At 48.1% G+C, this 21514-nt stretch overlaps 1 protein-coding gene across 1 annotated transcript in view; it reads right to left on the reverse strand.

Moving 5' to 3' along the window:
* Nucleotides 1–218: 218 nt before the first annotated feature.
* Nucleotides 219–21514, reverse strand: part of LOC142571820 (uncharacterized) — a 30467-nt gene continuing 9171 nt past the window's right edge. Inside the window, exons 4-12 of the mRNA XM_075680461.1 lie at nt 18785–18915; nt 16808–17113; nt 14193–14364; nt 11293–11448; nt 9261–9446; nt 8665–8952; nt 6687–6842; nt 1116–1241; nt 219–727 (exon numbers count right to left, since the gene is read on the reverse strand). Coding sequence (XP_075536576.1) covers nt 461–727; nt 1116–1241; nt 6687–6842; nt 8665–8952; nt 9261–9446; nt 11293–11448; nt 14193–14364; nt 16808–17113; nt 18785–18915 — 1788 coding nt within the window. The 3' untranslated portion in view covers nt 219–460. The remainder of the gene's footprint in view (nt 728–1115; nt 1242–6686; nt 6843–8664; nt 8953–9260; nt 9447–11292; nt 11449–14192; nt 14365–16807; nt 17114–18784; nt 18916–21514) is intronic.

Consider the following 21514-nt stretch of genomic DNA (forward strand, 5'->3'; position numbering starts at 1 on the left):
AGGACTATGTCGACGATAAGGATAATGATGACGGCATGGCCGGCCTACACGCGAAGTGATGCATTAATCATTAATGAAATCCTTGTTGATGCTTAACAGATTTCTATTCTGGCGTGTACTTCCGGCGAGCAGCACGATGATGATGCAATCGTGAGACTCCGAAGAAATAATTTGATACGCTCTTAACAGCAGGTTGCTGTAAAAGGATCCCCACAGTCGGTGCACGTAACATCCTCGCACGTTACGTATATTTAATTTTTGAAAATCGCGAGACGCAGCATCCCACACAAGACACTTGCCACAATAGTAGTCAATAGTCGCAAGCGCACGTGGCTTAGCATATTGGGCGTCAGGCGCAACCACTCTCGCACTGCGGTCTCTGCCTGTGAACGTTCATCACAGCCTGGTTGATGGGCGTCGCAGGCAGGCGTGCGGTGGGTTATGACAAGGAGCTCGGTGCTCACTCCGACGGTGGCGAGGAGGCGGGCCACAAGCAGTAGCAGAACTTGCGGTACGGCATGTTGGGCACGCAATGCGAGCTGTTGCCGTATAGGGAGATGCGCAGCACTTCCCCGATGACTGTGACAACACCGTCGAAAACGCGGGCCGTCGCCTCGAACACGGCCTCGCCCGGAACCGTCACGAGGGTGACGGTGAGCTCCCGGACGTCGGTGTGATCCCAACCGCCAGAAAAGAGCCACTCTGTCCACGAAGGTGCAAAGCTGACCTGCGTGTAGGAATTTGGTGAGTTGGTTGTCAGACCACTATATAGTCAGCTGGAGAAGCAGACCCTTAAAGACTGTCTCCTGGAATCTTAAAAGACCGTTATTATTTTTACTCCTAGTGGTAGCTTTGTGAATACTAGCGGCGAGAAGTTGGAGTGGCGCCTTCTTGCGAGTGACGTCACTGCCAGGACGTCGCTCGCTCCGGCTCGCTCGGCTGCCGCGCGCACTCGTTCCCTTCGTGCATGCTTGGGGTATCGTTGGCTCGAGCCGTACTTATTAGATAGTTTTAGTACTGCGCCATGACGATACGTACGTAGCACGCAAGAGCTTCGCGGAACGTAGTAGCGCGTGTCACGTGAGGGCTCTTTGTACTGGGAAATGTGTGCTCACGCTGTTCCTTGGGTCTTCGATGACGTGAGCGTAGGCGCTGTCAACGCGCAGGAGGGTGAGCCGAGCGCATCGTGGGGAGTACGGCTCCAGTATGCGGTTGATTTCGCGGACAACTGCTTCGGCCACCTGGAGTGCATGGAGAAATGAGCATATTGATGATACTGGGCATTGCTTTGAAATGTCGAAGCGAAAAGTGCAACTGAAATCGCTCTTTCTCCTTTTCTAATTCATTTTGTCTCGACATTAAATAACGGCGGTCCGCGGTAACAACAAATAGCATCATGTGAAACATCATGTAACATCATTTGCAACAAATATAAATTGCACATGATGTAATGCCGGCTATCCACTATGTTATCCCTCCGCTTCCAGTCGCTTCATATTACTCGCCACCGCGGGTCCATTTACACCTGCTCGGTCGCATCTACTCCTAAAATCCGAAGTTTCGGGAAGGCTGACCACGTCCAAATTCACCTCTGGAAATATATTTCCGACGTTCAAGCAAAATATTTTTGATAGTCTTGGGGCCCTTTCCACACATGAGTCGTCGTTGCAAAGTTTTCTGTGTTAACTCCTCACTCCTACATAACACGGTCTGGCTCCAAGCAGCACAGCCACTGCTTTCTGAATTCTAGTAAAGTGTCTCCGATTCCATGCTTTACGTCTCAAAGGGGATTTGCTCTCCTTATGCGTTGCTCCACTGTTACGTTCCATTGACTACATTTAACGTTCCAGTAATTCACCAACCAGCTGTCTTCAGTATCAAGGTGTCGAACCGAAAAGCTTTCGGTTCAGGTTCAGGTTCAGCCTTTTATTTTAAAATCATCATTATCACATTATTATTATTTTCTGAAACCATATTTTCCTGTTTGGTTCAAGTTCAGCGGCGGGTCATAACTATAATGGTTCCAACCGGTTTTAGCCGGTTCATACGGGTTCATGACTGTTAGAAATTAATGAGAATGATAAGGTTTAATTTCAACTATATACCAGCGAAGTTAGTTGAGTAGTACAGTTTACTGCAAAATTTTTGCATTCGCACTCCCTTAATTTACGTGAATACCCTGATTGGAAGATGTCACAATATGTAAGGGCACGAAAAAGCATTAGGGAAGAAATATGGAAGCGATGTTGAAAACTAAGGGCGCTAGAAATTTATTTTGTTGGCTAGTTCTCGTGGTTATACCACCTAAAACGTGGTGTATCCAAGTCATTTTGCTGCGCAAGCTTGCACTATGCCAGTCCCCTGAAACGCTGCATATGTCACGGCTATATGCATAGGGAACCTCGAGCCAAGCGGAGGTAGTTCTATGATTCTATGAGCCAGGCGGCGTGCAGCGCCCATATCAGTGAGGCCATTAGAGGAAATTCGCCATCTAAATTTAGTGGCCAGGTATCCAGCGTCTCGTTTGCTTGCCGGTGACGAGGCATCAAGCTGCATCTTCAAGAACCCTTGTGAATCACCAGCCTTTCATTTCAAAAAAGGTTTCGCATCCGGTGCAGGATCACCGCCTCCCTTGTGGTGTATGCCAGAAGCCTCAAGTACCCCTCCCCCAATGCCAGGAACTACAAAGAATGTTCAGATGTCATCAACAGCTCTGAAGCGGATTGCTTTATCGCTGTTACATGAACCGTATACGGCTCGCCTTCACGATTACACGGGCGGTTTGGTCAGGTCTAACAATTAAACGGCCGCTGTCGTTGTTCTGGCCTGTTCGGTACAGCAGACAAATTCCGAACGTCGCATATCAACACGTCCACAGGATCAGGGCCTGCCGCTTTTCGTGCCGCTGTTGAATGTATTGAAAAGCAATCACCATGTAAATGGGGAGCGTGATTCTGCGATTCTAAAGCAGCATTCGAAGCTTGCAGGTGGCACTGCGCCATAGAAATTATGAGCAGTTGCGTTCAAGTTAATAGAAAACTCTAGAAAGGAACATGATGTTATTTTCCAGTGGTGTTATTTAATTATGTCATTTAGATGCTCGTATCACTATAAAAAAATTTGCAGGACGCTTAAGCTTCGCCTTGAAGGGTCAAACACGATAGCATCCAAAGATCCTTGACTGCTTGTAACGCTTCCCGGCAACCGCAGCTTTCTTGCGGATGTGCGAAGGGGCGCGCCATCTGTATGGTGCTGCAAAGAACCGAGCGGGCCGCGCCGCTCTATGAATGCTAGAAACGCTAGAAAAGGGGTTTGCGTATGAGTTTCCGCGTAACAGAAGTATGTTTTCTGGTATATTCAAATTATAATCCGACGCTAACATGTCTGCACGTTGTGTTTAGGTCGTACTTTACCATTTTTTTTGACGCATTTCACTTTGAGGAATTTAATTAATTCGGTAACGCCTCTGCATCACGCGGAGGGCCTGCATGGTCGTGGTTCGGAATGATCTGTAGCGAAACGACGGTCGACGCCTACACCAGATTTTTCGCGACACAGGTCCCTTAACGCTATCGTGTTAGAAAGGACAAAGCCAAGTAACTTCGATGAATTGCTTGCTACGTTACGCTGGCTCTTTGGAAATCTGTGGAGTATTCTAACCATCGTGTTGTACATGCTTCGATTCACCACTGCAGCTGCGAATACCATCGAAGCTCTCCCGGCGACATACTACACGACTGTGCCACCTACTACTGGGTGAAGCTTTCACAAATTGGTGCTCCTTCCTCGATGTAATGGCTAATTGTCATATATATGCGACCACTCTAACTTTGCGGAGGCCATCAAGCGCTTGATTGCCTCTGCCACTGCATCCAATCAGCCAACTCGTTTGTCGAGCTCTTATAGAGGCAAATATACTAGGTGCTTGACCTCAACCATTACCAACTCAGAAAGCTAATAAACTAGATAAGGGATGAAAAGTTGGTTTATTAGTACGTTACGAGAATACTTGGAAACAGTGGGAAAAGTCTGGCTGCACTCAGCTCGTCTATTCTCGCCTAGTCATTACGTGCGGTTCTCGGGCATTCCGGAAAGCTGCGCGTATTCTAATGATCTTTCAAAAATCAACGGACCTGTAAAGACGCCTACAGGTAACCTGTGTCTACTACTGTGTCTGTGAACTTTACCTCTTTTTACCTTTGCCTTCTCCTTTATTATTTGAATTACTCGTGCCTTAGTTCCGAACACGGAGTAGCCCCGAACAAGCTAACCAAGCTGCCGTCCAGTTAACCTCCCTGCCTTTCCTCGTTTCTGTTTTGTGCCCTCTTTGCACTATTTCAGCTGCGTCGCGACAGTGCAAGCGTACCAAGGCATGGATTTCGTTTTCGCTCCTGATTTAACATAGTATTAAAATCCACGTATAGAGGCTACAGAATTGATCCGTACATACGAAGCCGGAATCGCGAAGTTTAGTTGCCGCTAATATGCCGAATGTCCCCGATTCGCGAGCTGTTCGCGCCATGAAATTATTAGATTTTATATTATTTCTACACTTGCGAGAGAAATATCGCGTAGAACTAAATACACTGTGACCCGAGACACGCAGTAATACTGTGATTCGTTTACGAAGACCTACGTGACCCCAATCAGGTCAGATGACATTTAATTACGTTTAGTTGCGCCTGTAAGCTGTCGTACATGCGCGTGCACTTCACCCATTGAAGTTGAGGGACTAGTAAGGGACTAATGCCATATATGCTCGTGTATGGTCTGCACTTTTAGCGCGCAGCTCTTAGGCGCCTGTTCCTTCGGCGAGCGTGGGCGTTGTTTTACGGCGTAACCAAGCGAACGAGCACAGCGAAAGGTGAGAGCGAACGCGGAGTGCTGTGGGGGAGGAAAAAATTGGAGGACGCTTAAGCTTCGCCGTCAAGAGTGGAACGCAATAGTGTTATTGCACCCCGTTCGCACCGCCCACTCATTCGATCGGCATGCTCTTGACGAGACGAAAGGGAGAAGCGGGCGAGTGGCGCGCCACCTGTCGGGGCAGCGCCGTACATTGCAAGGAGGGGGTCTTCTGTGCTTGCCGCAAGATGGCTCTGCGTGTGCGCCAAGCGCAGAAGAAATGTTGCGGAAACGTACTTCGCTACTCGTTTAACAGCTAGTTCTGTAATTTACATGCTCATAATTACCGATATACACCGCACTATAACTTTCTACGGCACGTTTCTAAGGCAACACCACATTCACTAGAGGTGCTTTTGTGCCACTTTGAACGATCTAACTCATGGCTGTGTGGTAGAGTCTCCGTCTCACGCTCCGGAGACCCTGGTTCGATTCCCACCGAGCCCTTCTTGCAAGTTGTTTTTATTTATGAATTGCCTTCCGGGAATTTTGGCTCACGGCCAACGCCACCGACGCTGACACAGGCTTTTCTGCGACACGAGCTCCTTAACGCTATCGTGCTAAAATGAGGCGAGGACGAAGAGACGTGAGGAGGAAAGTGGAGAGGAGGATGCAGCCTAACCATGAGGCGGAAAGCGGAGGAAGGCATGGCGAAAGCGGGAGAAGAAAAGCGTAGTGCTGCGCAAGACTCTGCTGCCGTCGTCTGTTCACCGGAGGGATGCGGCCACCGCGTCGCACGATACCATATACGGAAACAACGTGCTCCATGAGCTGAGGTCTGTTTGCGGCGGCTGCTGTGAATCGCGCTCACGCATCAACCACGCGCTGCCTGTCGTGATCTCACGATTAGCCAGGTAGTCGCGTCACACTTCGTTCCGTTTGCAACGTGCTGCACGAGACAGATTGTCAGTGCCAGCCAATATATCGCGAAATGAAAACAACTATAGAGCTGCGCTCAAATTTTCGCATTAGGGAGTATCGTAATCGTCGGTGAATTATTCATTTTTCTCGCAGTCTTGACGAGGTGCAGTGCGTAAATGGGGGTGGATCATTGTAATCAACTTTTTATATTTGTTCGCAATGTTAATTTTTTCTATTTGCTATCTACCTGTTTACACAAGCACGCCATGCAGCTGGTGCCCGTCTATATTCTTGAGTACTGTTTTTGTCACCGTAGGTTCGATTCGGTCCGGCAGCACACTCATGGATACAGTCATCCCCAGTGTTCTCCGTGACGTTAGTTATGACTGGGAAGTGAAAGCTTTTCACAACTATGTCCGAAGAACACACATTCTCTGCGCTCAGAATCCAAGAGAATGTACACATACTGCGGCGCTCTCTTCAGTTCTCGAATTCGTTATAGGCAGCATTTTCTTTTCGAATTTTACACTGCCAAGTTGGGAGGGGGGGGGGCGGCTATTATGTGAGTGAGACCCTTAGTCGAGCATATAGGGCATATTAAGGTTTGGTAATGACGTAGACCTGTGTGACAGGCGTTGCCGTTACAAAGCTTGTTCTATTCGGCACAATCTGCAATCATGTTCTGACGACGCACCCATGCAAGCAGCTGAAACTGACGCTGTCACATGTCTTTTTTTTTCCTGTCATGTTAGGGACTTTCGCACCATCTTGTAGTTTTTTGATCAATTGTTACGTTATGTCATGGCCATGTGACACTACACCCATCCATCGTTGCACTAAAATTAAGAGTACAACACTACACAGCACCGCACACAGCACACGCAGGCACGCACACACGCACGTACGCACGCACGCACACACACCTGAGGCACTGGCCGCGAAGACGTTGAGATGGATGTTCGGCGGAGACACGAGCACCACTGTTTCTCCATGCCGGTGTCGTCGCATGTCCTGTTCATGCGAACCGGGGTGAACAGCGACGTCATTCGACTTCCGCCGTACTTGCGCTGCGTCTCCCGCTGTGGGCGAAAAAACGGGGAGAGGATGTATTGCAGAACAGCTATGTGTACCACCTACGTGTCCATATGCCAGAGTTCTGTTCGACGGCAATAGATCTCGGGGCCTTTCTTCTGGCGTCGAAATGATTCGCGGTATGGAAAGTAATCGATGTCAGCCACAACGCATGCGTCTCAGTGTCAGACGCTTCTGGATAATGCAAATCAGAGACCTGCGCCAGTGCTTTCCACTCATTGTTTTTCAGTGTCGACTTCATTATGCTATAAAGAGGCTCAAATCCAAACGGGAGAGAAGTTGACAGGAAGGTGGTGGTTTGAAGTTATTCGGCGTAGTCGAATATGTCGCTGGAGCTAACGTTTAGACAAAAGGAAACGCTCGCTCCAGCGACATTCCTTATTCGACCACTGTTGATCGTATAAAGAGGCTGATTATTTTCTCACCTCCTTTCAAATGAAGTTCACCGCATTTCAACCCAATGTGTAGTCTGTGAAATACTACAGCTTTATTCACCTGTTCTGTGGATTATCAGCTTCCCCTTCTTTATGGGGAAGTTCATCCTTTCCACTTTATTTATTTATTTATTTATTTATTTATTTATTTATTTATTTATTTCACATTATTCAAGACAATTTACACAGGGAATTGTCTTAATTGTCATAGCAAGAGGCATATATAGGGTGCCTGACAAGACCATGTCACACTTCGCAGCATTTTGCGACCAGCATCTCGGGAAGCCTGTACGCCCTTCATATAAACGCCCCACTGCATCATTAGAACTATAGTAGCGTAGATATGCTCGACGCTTTGATGTCACGCTCACCTATATATATGCTAATGTTTTTCCCTATCCAGCCAACGGAAATGCGGGAACTTGTCGTACTCCTTGCCGAGATCTCCCGAGAAAAACGTCTCATCGTCTCACTAGGGAGTAGTATCGCGCGCGCTGTTTAGGAGCCCTGGTTTTGAGACGACGAACAATTTCAAGGCGTACAAGAAGCGATTACGGAAGTGGAGCCGAATTCACAAAGGTTTTCGCTCGTAAGTGCTCTTGACAACTGGCAGGCCGCCATCACTAATCAAGTGTTTGACACCACGCTTAGCTGGTATCTATACTGTTGCGGAAAATTTTAGCGTAAGGACTTCTTTGCGAATCGGGTTCGTCAAGTTTGACAGAGATCCATGTCTAAAATTTGGAAGTGTCGCACAATAGCGATGTCATCGCGACGATGGAATGGGGCACATAGAGGCACAAACTACATGCCTAAACTCTGGGTCGTTGTATAGCTCAAAAGGACGATTGCGTTATGCCAGCATTAAACGGTGTGTAAAAGGAACTATGCCCTTCAACCGCCGTGTACACATCTGCGTACGCTACTTGTCTTCCTACGACAGCAGTTAAGTGCTCAAAAATGTGTTTGCCATGTCCGTATCGCCCCTCTGTCCATTCCGTTACGCTGCGTCGTCATCCTCAGCTTCACCATCGCCACAGGGCGAAGAGAAAAGACAAGGAGCAAATGAATGAAGAATAGCAAATAAAACATCGGTACATCTTTAACCCGCGGTGGTGGCATAGTGGCTGCGGCGTTGCGTTGCTAAGCTCGAGGACGCGGGATCACATCCCGACCACGGCGGCCACATTTCGATGGGGGCGAAACGCCCGATGGCCACGCGCCGGGTGCTCGTTGAAGAACCCACGCGGTCGAAATGAATCCGGAGTCCCCCGCTAAGGTGTGCCTCGTAATAATATCGTGGTTTTCGCGGCAAATCCACAGAAATCAATTAGTTACTCCTTTGGGAGCGCGAACGCGTAGCGCGCGCGCGTACCAAGAAGGGCCCGGTGCTGGGCGCGTCGAGGAGCTTGAAGTCTTCCAGCACGCTCCGCAGCGTGGCGTGCACGTCGAGCGGCGTGGTCAGGCGGTGCGCGTTCTCCTTGAGCACGTGCAGGAGTTGCGGGTGGCGACGGGTGAGGCTTCGCGGCAGGTACCACAGGTGGCCCGGCATGCGCCCCTCGAGCAGGCCGGCGAACGTGCGACGGATGCTGCCCCAGCGCATGCCGTGGTCGCTCAAGAACACCACGATGGTTCTGTTCAGGTGGCCGCCCTCGTACAGCGACTGCCCGCGCCGCCAGCGTTCTCAATAGGGTTTCCAGCACAACAAAACATACTTAAATGTGATGGAAAAAGTAATGTCGCTTTAGAGTGGAAGGTTTCAACAAGGGGACGTACTTGTCTTCGTCACTGCAGCAACTGCGTTACTCAATAGCAGTTGCTGCATCGACGAAGACAAATTAGGACAAGATGTCGTCAAGTATCACCAAGTAGCCTCTACAGCAAGGCTGTTGGGTAAGTGACTTTGTTACTTTTGACAAAGACTGTTCATCTTCGAAACGAGAGAAGCGTGTGTGTGAGGGTGGGACTCGCCTCGAAGAACTTCTGGAAGATCTCGTCCCCACCCCAGCGTGTCGAGGCGTAGTCGTGCGTGAGCGAGTTGATCCAGGTGAAGGCGAAGTACGGCTCGTCATTGAAGGTGATGGCGAAGTCGCGCGTGAAGTTCAACACCACTTCAGCAACCAGAGATTGGCCCACGCAGAGGTAGCAGTTGAGGAGCTGCAAACATGTCATTAGACGGGTGGGAAACCTCGCGCTTTGACAAAAAAGAAAAAAAGAAAGGTGTCGGATAAAACTGTTTGGTCTAATGCATGCAAAGACTGCCCAGGCTAACTCAGTTCTGTGTCTATACCGCGTAGTTTCTACCGTTCTTCTGCTGCTTTATCGATTATCAGTTATGCGTCTAACAGTTCCTTTCTTTCGCCTCTTTCTCGCCGTTCGCTCACACGCCGCAATACCGACAGCTGCTGCCAGACTTAAACCGAACGCGTCTCGAGTTTCTTCTTTTTTTTTTTTTTTGCCGTTAAAGAGACCATGAATCCAGGTATGACCTAGAAATGGGCAGCAGGCTCACAAAAAAAGCTATCGTTGACTTTCACAATCACCTACAGTGATTCCTGGCAAAGCATTTTTTTTGTTGGCCTTAGGATATCTTTCACCCGTTATTTGTTTTCCTTTACTGTCCCTTCGGTGTCTTGTCGTGCGCAAAATGAAATCTTAATTTGGAAGGCAGCGCTGTTGTTCCCGTGCATCGCCTGCGCGCTCAGTGGCTATGGCGTTGTGTCGCTGAGGAGGAGGTCGCGGGTTCAATTCCCTGCCGCGTCAGCCGCATTTTAAACGGCTTGGAAAAACGCATTGACGACCTTGAGAATTCTTAATAGTTCACTACAAAAAAAAATGTTGAATTGTGTAGTATGTTGCAAATGTCCATAAAAAGATCAGTCTGCGTGACAATTACAGCAAAAAAAGAATCCCTCTAACTTTACCTACTTTCTTGACGGCCGTATTCTTACTAAAGTCAACCAACATAAATATTTAGGTTTCACTCTAACGTCAAAGCACCGTGGCGTACTAAATTGCTAGCCCATGCGCCCAGCTCTAGAATATGTCAACGTCATTTGGTTTCCGCACACTATGCCTAACATAAATAAAATAGAAAAGGTCCAAGGAAAAGCCATCAGATTCATCTACAACAAATACACTCGTCACGACTCGTCCACTAACTTGTTAGTTCGAGCGGGCCTTCCAACACTATTTGTCAGAGCAAAACTAGCGCGCTTGAAATTCTTGCACCATGTGCTCCCCTCAAGTGGTTGAAAGTAGATTCTTCCGTGTACTTATCACTTTCCAAATATCATCTCTCACGCCACAAACACTCGTACACATCAGCAGAGTATTCGTTTCACAATGGCACATTACAATACTCGCTTTTTCCGCTTGCAGTGAAAGCATGGAATAAACTGCACCCAAGTATATCTAACACAGTTTGTTTTTCAACTTTCTGTAATCCACTAGATAATGAGTAAACCGGTCGTATTAGCGAACCTTAATTAAACACGTTTATGACGGTCATATCTGCAACCAACACAACGAACTGGTTACGCTGTTTTGCGCACAGTGAGTTTAACGGAACTGCATGTGATCTGCAAATGTATGGCTCGTTTCTGTTGTACACTTTTCCTTTTGCTTCGTTTTCTTCGCCAGTGTTCGACTGTTCATTGCTGTTCTCCTGCTGAAATTGTATGAATGCCCACACCTGCTATGGTCTATTTCGAGACTGGCAGTATTGAAAAAAAAATTAAATAATGGAGACTCAATGCAAAAGCTCTCGCGCAATGTGGTTTGAAACGCGCGTTATAAAGAACCACAGGTGGTCAACACTAATCCGCAGCCGTTACGCTACAGTGTCCCTCATAATCCAATGGGCAGTTTCACGACGGCAAACGCTGCAAGCTATTTAACTTGTTTTATCGTGTGCAAAGCCTATAGGCGCGCTGTACGATACAATTCTAAAGGCCTGAATCCAACTACAACACTTACGGCACATAGGTGGGAGGCAGCGCACCTTATGATTACCCAGCTTTGTTTCAAAGGGAACGAGCAGTGTCCTCAAGTAGTAGTCCGTGGGCTGTTTCTTGAATCCCGATTTCAGGTAGTTGAACGTCGATATCACGATGTTGTCCTCGGCGTACAAGGTGCGATAGCCAGCGTTGGCGAACTCCTGCGGGGAAAGTGCGGCGTATAGAGTGTTTTTTGCAATCCTCACCAGAGACACGACGGGTGCGCAGCAATTTATTTCATGTAGAAACGAACGAACGCGTATCGCCTCTTACTAATATCTACTGCGGACGCGTTTACTTTCCCCCTGCCCTCGCTGAACCCAAGGGCTTCAAGGAGGCCAGAGATGCTTAAATCGACCACTGGGCAGATATTTTCATATTCCAATAAAACACGCTCCGTCGTTTCCCTAGCTTTGCAGCAGCAAGCACATGCTTCTTCTTCCTTCTTATACCTCGCTTTATAGGTGCGTGGTTTAAGGCATCATGATCTCGCTTCGAAAAGTAGTCAACTTCCCTTTGAGTTATTTCTTTCCCGATTTAGTTTTTTCCTCTTACGTAGTTACTCATAGCACGTTTATTTCCCATTGCCGCCGTTCATGAGGTTACCTCTGCCTCTGACTTTCCGCTTGGCGTTCTTTGTTGCCACGTTGCTCACCGCACAGGTCACATACTTGCTGGTAAGCTTCCTTGTTCTTTTCCTCCACTGTGAAATCAATGTATTTCCTGTACAAACGCCTGAAAACTCTCCCAGCCAATTTACTTTCTTCCATATTCGTCACTCACTTTTCATAATCAATTTTGCTGTGAGCTTCCCTCACATCAAAACTTGTCCAGCCCATATCATCCTGCACAGCTTCATTTGTAGTCTTCCCCTGAGCGTCCAATGCGAGGCGTCCGATTGACCTTTGGTTGCCATCGAGTGCTGATTGTACCCCTGATTTCAAGCTAACAGCCGCATTTCCAGATGTAAGTCCTGGTACCATTACACCTTTCCATATACTGAGCACCTGGTACATATTGCATCCCCATAGCGAATACTTGGGATGGATGGTATGAGCGTCCCCTTTGGAACGGGGCGGTGGGTTGCGCCACCAAGCTCTTGTTATTATACTGCCTAATGTCCTACCTCGGTTAAACAAGAGAAAAAGAAGAACTACTATGAAGTCCCACTACCAAATTTTCTGATCCCCTATTGCGAACTGTGCTTTCGTAGGTCTCCTTCTTTGTCATTTCCCTCCTTTTCTTCCACCAATCCTCCAATCGCCTCTCAGCGGATGGATGGATGTTATGAGCGTCCCTTTTGGAACGGGGTGTTGGGTTGCGCCGCTTTGGATTATTCTTTTCAAGGTGTTGCGCCACCTGGTGTAGAGGAGCCGACATCCGATCGCGGGCTGGCTTCCTTAAGGTCTATCATTTGCTGCTGTGCATAGACCTGTTTCAATGGAGAGTGTCTTATTTTGCCGTGGCGCAATACTGCACTGATAGGATGATAATCAGTGCGAAACTTTTTTATTTTTGTACTTTTTTCTTCACTGTGGGCAGCAGTTACCACATAGGGAATTGGTTGAACTTGTGTGATCATCCGCAAGAATTTCAAATAATTCTATAGAACGTTAATACAAATTGCACGTTCAAAACCACGTTACTATCGAGACATAATTTTCAACAATAAGGAAAAAAAATCGCACTTCCACTCGAAAGTCGAAACACCAATTGCGATAGCAAATTAGTAGATAGCTGTACGAAGTAAGGATAGTAGATTTATCGGCCGTATAAACTTGCAAGCATTCGCTTACTAACTAAACTAACAATGCTAGAATATGCAAACGTGACTCAATGAGGACATAGAAAGAAATAGACACACAGAGACAGCGCTGTCCTTGCGTATCTGCTTTTTTCTACGTCCTTGTTCAGTCGCGCTTACCCATTCTATCACGAATTGAAACAAACTAGCCCGTCAACGTGTTTTGACTAAACCAACCAGCACGGTGTCACGCACGGTGTCACAGGTAAACATGAACACATCTCGCTCGACGACAGCGGGAACTGTCTGTGAAAACGGTGGAGTTAGGAATCGCGGCAGCAGCCGCGAGTCAATTGACCTCCGTGAATCTCTCGCTTCAACGCGAAGGAAACGTCGAAAGCACAGCGCATACGAAGCCACCCGCGCTACGCGCACTCTGCATACATCGCACATCGCTTTGAAGATGAGACCCGAGTGGGCGCGCACTTTGGCCACGTCGCAGATTGCTTTCAAGACACGAGCAGCGTAAACGTGTCCCTACGGCCTCCGCCAAATGCGTCTACTACAGCGTCCGCGATTCGCGGGGTCAACACCGTAGTAGACGACGCAATCGTGCGTGTTTGGCTATGCGTGGCTCGAAATTCTTGTTGCCAAAGCGACGTCTGATGCCGGACACCGACGACCGCCCCTCTCGCGTCAATAAATAACGCCACCCTGGTCGCGGCGGCCGCATTTCGATGGGGGCGAAATGCGAAAACACCCGTGCACTTGGATTTAGGTGCACGTTAAAGAACCCCAGGCGGTAGAAATTTCCGGAGTCCCCCACTACGGCGTGCCTCATAATGAAATCGTGGTTTCGACACGTAAAACCCCGGACTTCTTTCAAATAAGTAATTCCACATAAGTGGCGCGTTGCTATTCTTGGTTGCGTCTGTCATGGGCAAACAAAGTATACTCGTGCTACTAAGGCATACTTCACGACAAAGCGCGCTGCTTGCCTCACAGGCGGACTTGCAGGCGAAAATGAGTTCGAATAGCAATAAAACGTCCGTGCGTGCGACCTGGAATATAATTTTCGACAACAAAGCAAGGAGCCCGACAATTTGTGACTGTACATGGCTCGTTTCCACCCCCCCAAGCTCACGTTATAAACGGACGCACCGTCCAGATGAAAGAGCAGTTGTCCCAGAACTGAGAGAAGTCACTCCAGCACTTTTTTTGGACTTCGTCAATGTGTTGCCCCGTGAGCAGTGGCACGACGTTCTCTAAGGTGTTCTCGCCCAATGCGTTCATGCCGTTCAACCAGACGGCACGCATCCGCTTCTCCAGGTACCTGCGAAGAGAGCGTGCGGCCACTTCGTTGGCCCTGAGACAAAAGCAGACTGAAGACCGACTGCTGCGAAATTTCGCTTTGGCTTAAGGAGTTACCGGTGAGGAGCATATTCGCTATCATAGCCTTTGGACCAGACTGGCGTTAGAGAATCGGTGGACACATGGCTTGCAAACAATTACTCGCCAATAAAATAAAAATAAGAGGCAACGAGAACAGCAACAACAAAAGAGGAACTTGCAAACATCCCAGGGTAGCAGGACAAAGGTTGAAGTGGGTAGGAACAATATTGTGTAACTAGAAATTACAAGTCATTTCAAAAGACCGTTGCTTAGAGCAGTCTTCATTGATGATGCATCGACTACAGTGGAGACAGAAGAGGGAAGGTGATTACACTAAGCATAGTTTTTTTTTACATAAAATAAATGCCAGGAGCATATGTCAGTGCGACTACAAAGAACCGTTACCCTGCAGCTCTTATCGACACGGTCCTGAGAAGTACTTAAAAGGAGGTGGTCCGTACACCATCCAAAATGGTTTAAAATATATATTTACGTTATATATTACGATATAATAGGCTCCCACGGTGGATCCGAAGCGTAAATATATATTTTAAACCATTTTGGTTGGTGTACGGACCTCTTCCTTATAAGTATGCATCATGCCGGCCAGACGGGCTGCCGCCATGCTCTCGACTTGATCCTGAGAAGTTATCGCTAGTGGTCCTGTGTTCGAATCCTTTCGCAGGAAATTTTTAATAACGTTCACTTAACTATTTATAGCGCAGTACTTTCTTAAAGACTATCACTTTGCAAATTCATGAAGTCATCTAATGCTAGAAGTACTAAGTAGGCAAATCCATGTGCTACCTAACAATCCCATGCTGCCTGAACTACCCTACTTGCAGCTGTCATAGACACTAGTGCCACAACTACCTCTAGTAATTGTATGAAACTCTATGCATTTAGCATTTATAGCTAAAACATTCGAAATAAGCAGAGTAGAGGCCGAACACGGTCAAGAAATTATTAGTAACATGCATGGCCGCTATAACGTAAAACTATTCCAAACTTTTCTATTCCAATTCTTCAATCAGCACACCGCGATTGATCAAAAACATTTTTGGACCACCCCCACTTCACTCGTCTGTCACCCGACGTCACAAAAACCGCGATAGCTCCCCATCTGATATGACGTGTGCAAACTGATTATGCATAACTTGACCGAACAAAACAAAACCAGTTATTTCTGATTCGACGCCTTTTTGCCATTAGCCATCGGCTATTGGTCAAAAGTTTTCGGCCTGCACCCACTTTCACCTGCCTGTCACGGGACGTCACAAAACCGCAAAAACTTACGCGTCAAAGTGACGTGTACGCGTTGAAGACGCATTAATATGCCGAACAAAACTGAATTTTCTTCTGAATAGCCGCAGGTTGCACCGTTCCGAAAGGAATAAAAGATGGCTGCCGCCGATCGCTCAGGCACTGGTTGCTCGCACGAACCGGAGAGCATCGGTTTATTTGCGTGTAATAAAACTTTTTGCGTGGCCGTGTAACGTTTTCGAGCACTTTTGGCACGTTTAGGACCTCGTTCTGCCAACTCTTCATCCCATCGAATCCCTCTCCACTTGAGCGTGCCCCTCGCCTCTTGTGAGCCAATTAGATAAGAAAAACCGCTCAATGTAGGCATTGTTATTCGTTTTTCAAGCAAGCAGAAGTGACCTCCTGTGAACGAGGAAAGCATTTGAATGGTCTGTTGAGACAACCCTGCGGGTGACCGCCCGATGCTTGAGTCGGCGGTTACGCAAGTATGACCTCCGGAGATTGGAATAAAAAGATATTGGAATAGTTTTACGTTATAGGGCCCATGGTGCGTGCGTGCGTGCGTGCGTGCGTGTGTATGTTTGTGTGTGCGTGTGCGTGCGCGTGCGTGCGTGTGCGTGCGTGTGCGTGCGTGTGCGTGTGTGTGCGTGTGTGTGTGCGTGTGTGTGTGTGTATGTGCGTGTGTGTGTGTGTGTGCATGTGTGCGTGTGCGTGTGTTTGTGTGTGTGTGTGTTTCAATTTTAGGTCATTTCTTCTTCTTGGTCGATGTTCGTTCTGGGGGGAATAAAGAATAATCGACTGGCAACCCCGAGGTCGAAAAACGCGTTGTTGCGCTCGCATGGCTGCTACCCGTAGTCTTCATCGTCTCTCTAAATGACGCAATTGACAGTTTATATTTGCTTCACGTATCTGCTTCTCTTTCATAGGGCCGCACACTGGCCAAGAAGAAAGAGGAATGCCACATGGCATATGTTGCCAGTCTGCTGGCTGACGACGCAGCTGTACGCTCACAAGTTGAAGCGATGTATATCACACTAAGTCGCTGTCAAAGCTTTGGTTTGAACCTTGTTCGACAAACGAGGCGAATTCAATACGTATAGAAAAATAAACAGCCGGCTCACTTGACCGTTTCGCTGTGCGAGCGCTTCATGTTGTTGCGCGAAAGCGAGTCAGCGCCCAGCAGGAGCACGCTGTAGGCGAATTTGCCGCGCTTCGGCACCGGTGAAACCAAGTCGCTGTTGTTGGTTCCATCTCGCGGCTGGCGGCGCAGGCTTCGGGCGCAGCGCTTCTCGACACGGGGCTTGCGGATCACGAACGCATGGTAGTTAGTGTAGACGAGCGCCCCCTCAGCGTCCAGGCATGTCAGCCGGATGAACTCGACGTGGATGGTCGTACCATTGCTCACGGGCACGCAAGGGCCCTTTTGCCTGCGGAAAAAGCCAATAAAAGGTGTTGAAATTTGACCACCCGTGAAGTGATTCCGTCTCCTACAATCGGTTTTGGCGCTTGCAGTGCATATAAGCATGGCCTTCGAGACTAGCTCCTGTTAGCTCCGAGAGTACCATCGTTGGTCGTGAGATTTTGGTACCACGTATTATACTATACAAAATTTTAGTTTTGCCAAGATCCTGCAAGCTGGAGCGAGTGTCCCGAAAGGAAAAAAAAAAAAACACATCCTCTCGAGTACCACGACGCTACAAAAGAAAACCACACTGGCTTCCTTTTTGCTACTTTTAATTGGAGTTGTGCAATGCTTTAACAAATCTTGCAGTAAATCCTTTTATTTACGTAGTAACTATGTGGACACTCCAGGTCCATGATATCGCCATGATGTTCCGTATAAAGTCCAAGGGCGATAGCACCGTCGCCGCGCGCTGTATGCTGTGTGTGCGAGTGAAAGCGCACGAGGGGAGCTGACGATCTCGGTTCAATCTGGCGCGCGCCAAGGTCGAAAGCTGAGAGGGTGAAAGGCCGCGGGGTGTTGGGATGAAGCGATGGGGGGGGGGGGGGGGGGGAGGCCGGCATTTCTCATCGGCAGCAACTCCGATTTCGCTACCGCGCACAAGAGGAACCGACGATTGCGGTTCAGTCTTGCGCGCGCCAGGGAGGAAAGCGGGGAGGCAGCGTGGGAGGGTGGCGGGGGCGACGTTCTGCTCCGGCAGCAATTGCGTACTTTGTGCGGTCGCGCGCGCTCTATCCTGAGAGCGCTCTGCAGACGGCTCATACCTTTGTGCGTACTGTGTTCTCGCCGCTCAATTTGCGTTGAAGCGACAGGCAGCACGAAGGTCACTTTGCATGGTGCCTGCTGCCGCACTTCCTCACGCCAGCGTTTTGACAGCGGTGTCTGCGGTCATCGAGTGTGGGGTGTCCACGTTTATCTGTGCGCGCTGTCACCGTGCTCGTTAATTTAGTTAGTTAGCGAGTGTTACTAAGTTTATACGGCCGATAAAACTACTTTCCTTACTTCGTACAGCTGTCTACTAGTTTGCTATCGCAATCGATGCGTCGCCTTTCGGGCGAAACTGCGACTTTTTTCAACGCACGGATTTCATCATAGATCCAGCCGTTCACTTTATTTGCAATTTTATCTGCTCATCAGACTTTAATTGGCCATTTGTCCTTCGGATTCAGATCGCAAGGCTTGCACTCACTATCATGATCTATACTAGCGGCAGATATATCAGAAGCTTACGGTACAGACTCCTCAGTGAGCAAGCACCCCATGATGGCCCACGTACCGTATACCCCTTACCTTCACATACCGTCGTTGGAAAAAAGAGCGCTGCGGCTACGAAATAGAAGCAGGAAGAGGATGCACGCATGCTCCAACTCGCAATTGATTTATGGGTTGCGACTGAGCGCATTTGTGTCCTCTCTAGGTTTCGTCGTCACCGCACTCTACTTTACCAATGATGAAATGCCAACTAACCCAACTATCCATCCCACTGCAGCCTGTAAAGACACGGCAAGGCCAAGAGCGACATAAAACGCTATCATTTCTAACACATTTCACATATGTCCCGGCTCACCAGCTGAACGTATTGCTATATACATAGCATCGGCATGAGGCGCGTGAGCTTCGGCAAGAAGACGCTCACCTGGTGATGCTGTCGTTGTAAACGGTAGACGGCCGATGCACGATGCGATAGCAGCATCTTATTGGTGGCTTCGCTTCTGTGTTGTTTGCCGTCATCTTCATGGCCGATGTGTCTATGAAAATCTTGGTCCTCTGCGAAAACCAGAGACAGTAAGGTCACTATATGCATGGATATAAACCGATGGTGCGCGTATACCGCTTGCTCTGCGCTACGCTGGGAGACACGTGATAAAAGATGGACTTGGAGTTCCTGTTCGACAGGGGCGTAGCCAGAAGTGGGGGGGTAGGCTTATGGGGCTTCAGCCCCCCCACCTCCCGTAATATTTTTGTGCTGTCATGCACCGCCGATCAAAACAACCCCCGACGCCGGAAATCATTCTGGATTTTGTCTGGAATGGTCCTTTTCACGCTCGAAAAGACATTTCAGCGCGAACATTGCGAAATCGGGCTGGATTTCGTGCCAACGCCCATGTACCGGGAGTCACATAACGCAAGGAGCCCCACTCCAAGCACAAAGCTTCCAAGGGAGTTTTGATGGCGAGCGAGCTCGTCGCGGCATATCTTGGAGGCCACGGAATCTACGGAGCGCATGGATTTTAATTCTGACACTTTATGGGTATAAAGTTCTTATTAACTTTTGATACGAAAGGTGCATTGACATTTCCAACGTCGTGCTTTAGATTTTCAATTCAGGAACTTTGTGGGTTTAATGTTGTTATAAACATTTGACGCCAAAGGTGCATTGACTTTTCTAAAGTACTAGATCAGACCATACGACGAGACAAGCCAAATAAACACACTATCAGACAAGTTAACAAAGCACGCAGCAAGGCCCGATGTGACAAAGCGTTGTCGTGGTTTACTTTTGCTGTCATGTCCCAGAAAATAATATCAACTTTTTTTTTTCACCTGTGCCAGAGCAACCATGTCAAGACACTAAAGCCGGCAAAGTTAACTACATCCTTATTTATTTTTCTACTTTGACTTTTATTCGCGAGGACACTTGAGCCTCTTCAATTTATTTTTTGTTCTCGTTACCCGCGGGCTGCCGGAGTCCGCCAGAGCGCATGCGTTTTCCTCGTGTTGCCCCTATGCCATCGTGCGGCGCACTTCGATGCGCGTTTGTTTTTCCCTGGCCGAGTGGATTTTCGCCGGGCAATGCTTTCGACGCTTTCTGGCTAGCAGACGAGAAAAAGAAACAATGCATGGTCGCTCGCCGTCCTCACTGCAGGTAGGGTTAACAGATTTGGCGATTTCTCGCCAAATTGGCTACTTATAGAAGCTCCTGGCGTCCGAAAATCGTGTTTAGGGACTTCGCTACTTTATGTCTCCTTTTGGAGGTGGTAATTGGTATCGTTATATAGTGGCCGAATCACACTGCCCCCGACGGCCCCCTCGAAGCGTCAGATCTTCAAGGCCACGCTTATGTGTCCTGCAAGCTCCGGAAGCAAATTCAGGAGCTGAAAATATATCATAGCCACCACATGCTCGATGGGCCTCTTCTACTTGTCATCCTGGGCTTCCCAGGACTGCCCAAGATGCATAATATGCAACGCTCATTGGCTGAAATAAACTTCTCGGGCAATTCGGGACTGTCGTTGTCGGATAATTGAACAGGCCGAAGCAGCTCCCTCCGAGTAACAGGAATTAACTAATCTTATAGGCAATGCTTTTGCGTCCTTCGAAGGACGGAAGCAACAGGTGGTGTCCTAATATCACCCCAGCGACGATTACCTCTATAGAGAATCCCTAAGACCATGGTTCTTCGCGTCAGAAACGACTGCAACAATCAAAAACACGTCATGGCAGCCATAACATTACAGGTGCGAATGTCGATCTGACTATGCGACTGCGCACCAGGAAGCGGAGAACGTGTGTGACGTCATAGAGTTCGCGCGGGAACGTTTAAAATGAAGTCAAAGTGGCATAGAGTTAATATAACCATCTGTACAAGGACCGCGTTCAGCAACTTTATTCTACTCAAACTGGCGATACAACTTCGGCTGTGAGAAAGCACCACACGTGCGCGGCAGAAATTGTCATAGAACATCAGTTGGTCAGACATTATGTTAAGTTACGATAGAATATTATGTGATTACAGTTTTGTTATGTTATTTTTGTTTGTCATCAGCGCAGCAGGAAGCTACAGGCCTTTCTGGACTGTTGTTTATTTTCGCGTTAAAAATGGGCAAATGTTCGTTTGTCACACCGTGGCTAGATTTTTGGCTATTAATTCAAGCTTCTGCCGTAGTTGGCGACTTTCTTGGCTACTTTTCGGCCTTTTCCGTCTGCTTTATCTCCCGAAAACCTGGCGACCTTGCTGCGGAGTCTCGACGGATTGCAACGCGTTCGGTTAAGCGCAACGTCTCTGGAAAATTTTCTCTCGCCGGTGTAGGATACCGAGCAGTATGCGTATGGTTCTTTGTGGACCAAGCGTCTCACGTTTTCTTCGATATTCTTTCGGTAGCCACATTAAGTGCCCAAAGTAGACATTCGATTGTGGCCAACATGCTTTCCTTTGCGTATTTTTCATTTCTGCGACCCCACCTCACAATGAAAAAAAAAGGAAGACATTGTTGCGGGACCGCAAATTGTTGCATGTTGAAAGTTCGATTTTGTTACTACATCTTCTTTTGCGGGAAGTAATTGGCCACGGCACGCTTCATTTGCCGGATACCCTTATTATATTATTGCGGCAGCAATTATATAGAGACTCCCGGCGCATTACTGC

Source organism: Dermacentor variabilis, chromosome 2 (genome assembly GCF_050947875.1).
Source record: "Dermacentor variabilis isolate Ectoservices chromosome 2, ASM5094787v1, whole genome shotgun sequence".
Taxonomy (NCBI): domain Eukaryota; kingdom Metazoa; phylum Arthropoda; class Arachnida; order Ixodida; family Ixodidae; genus Dermacentor; species Dermacentor variabilis.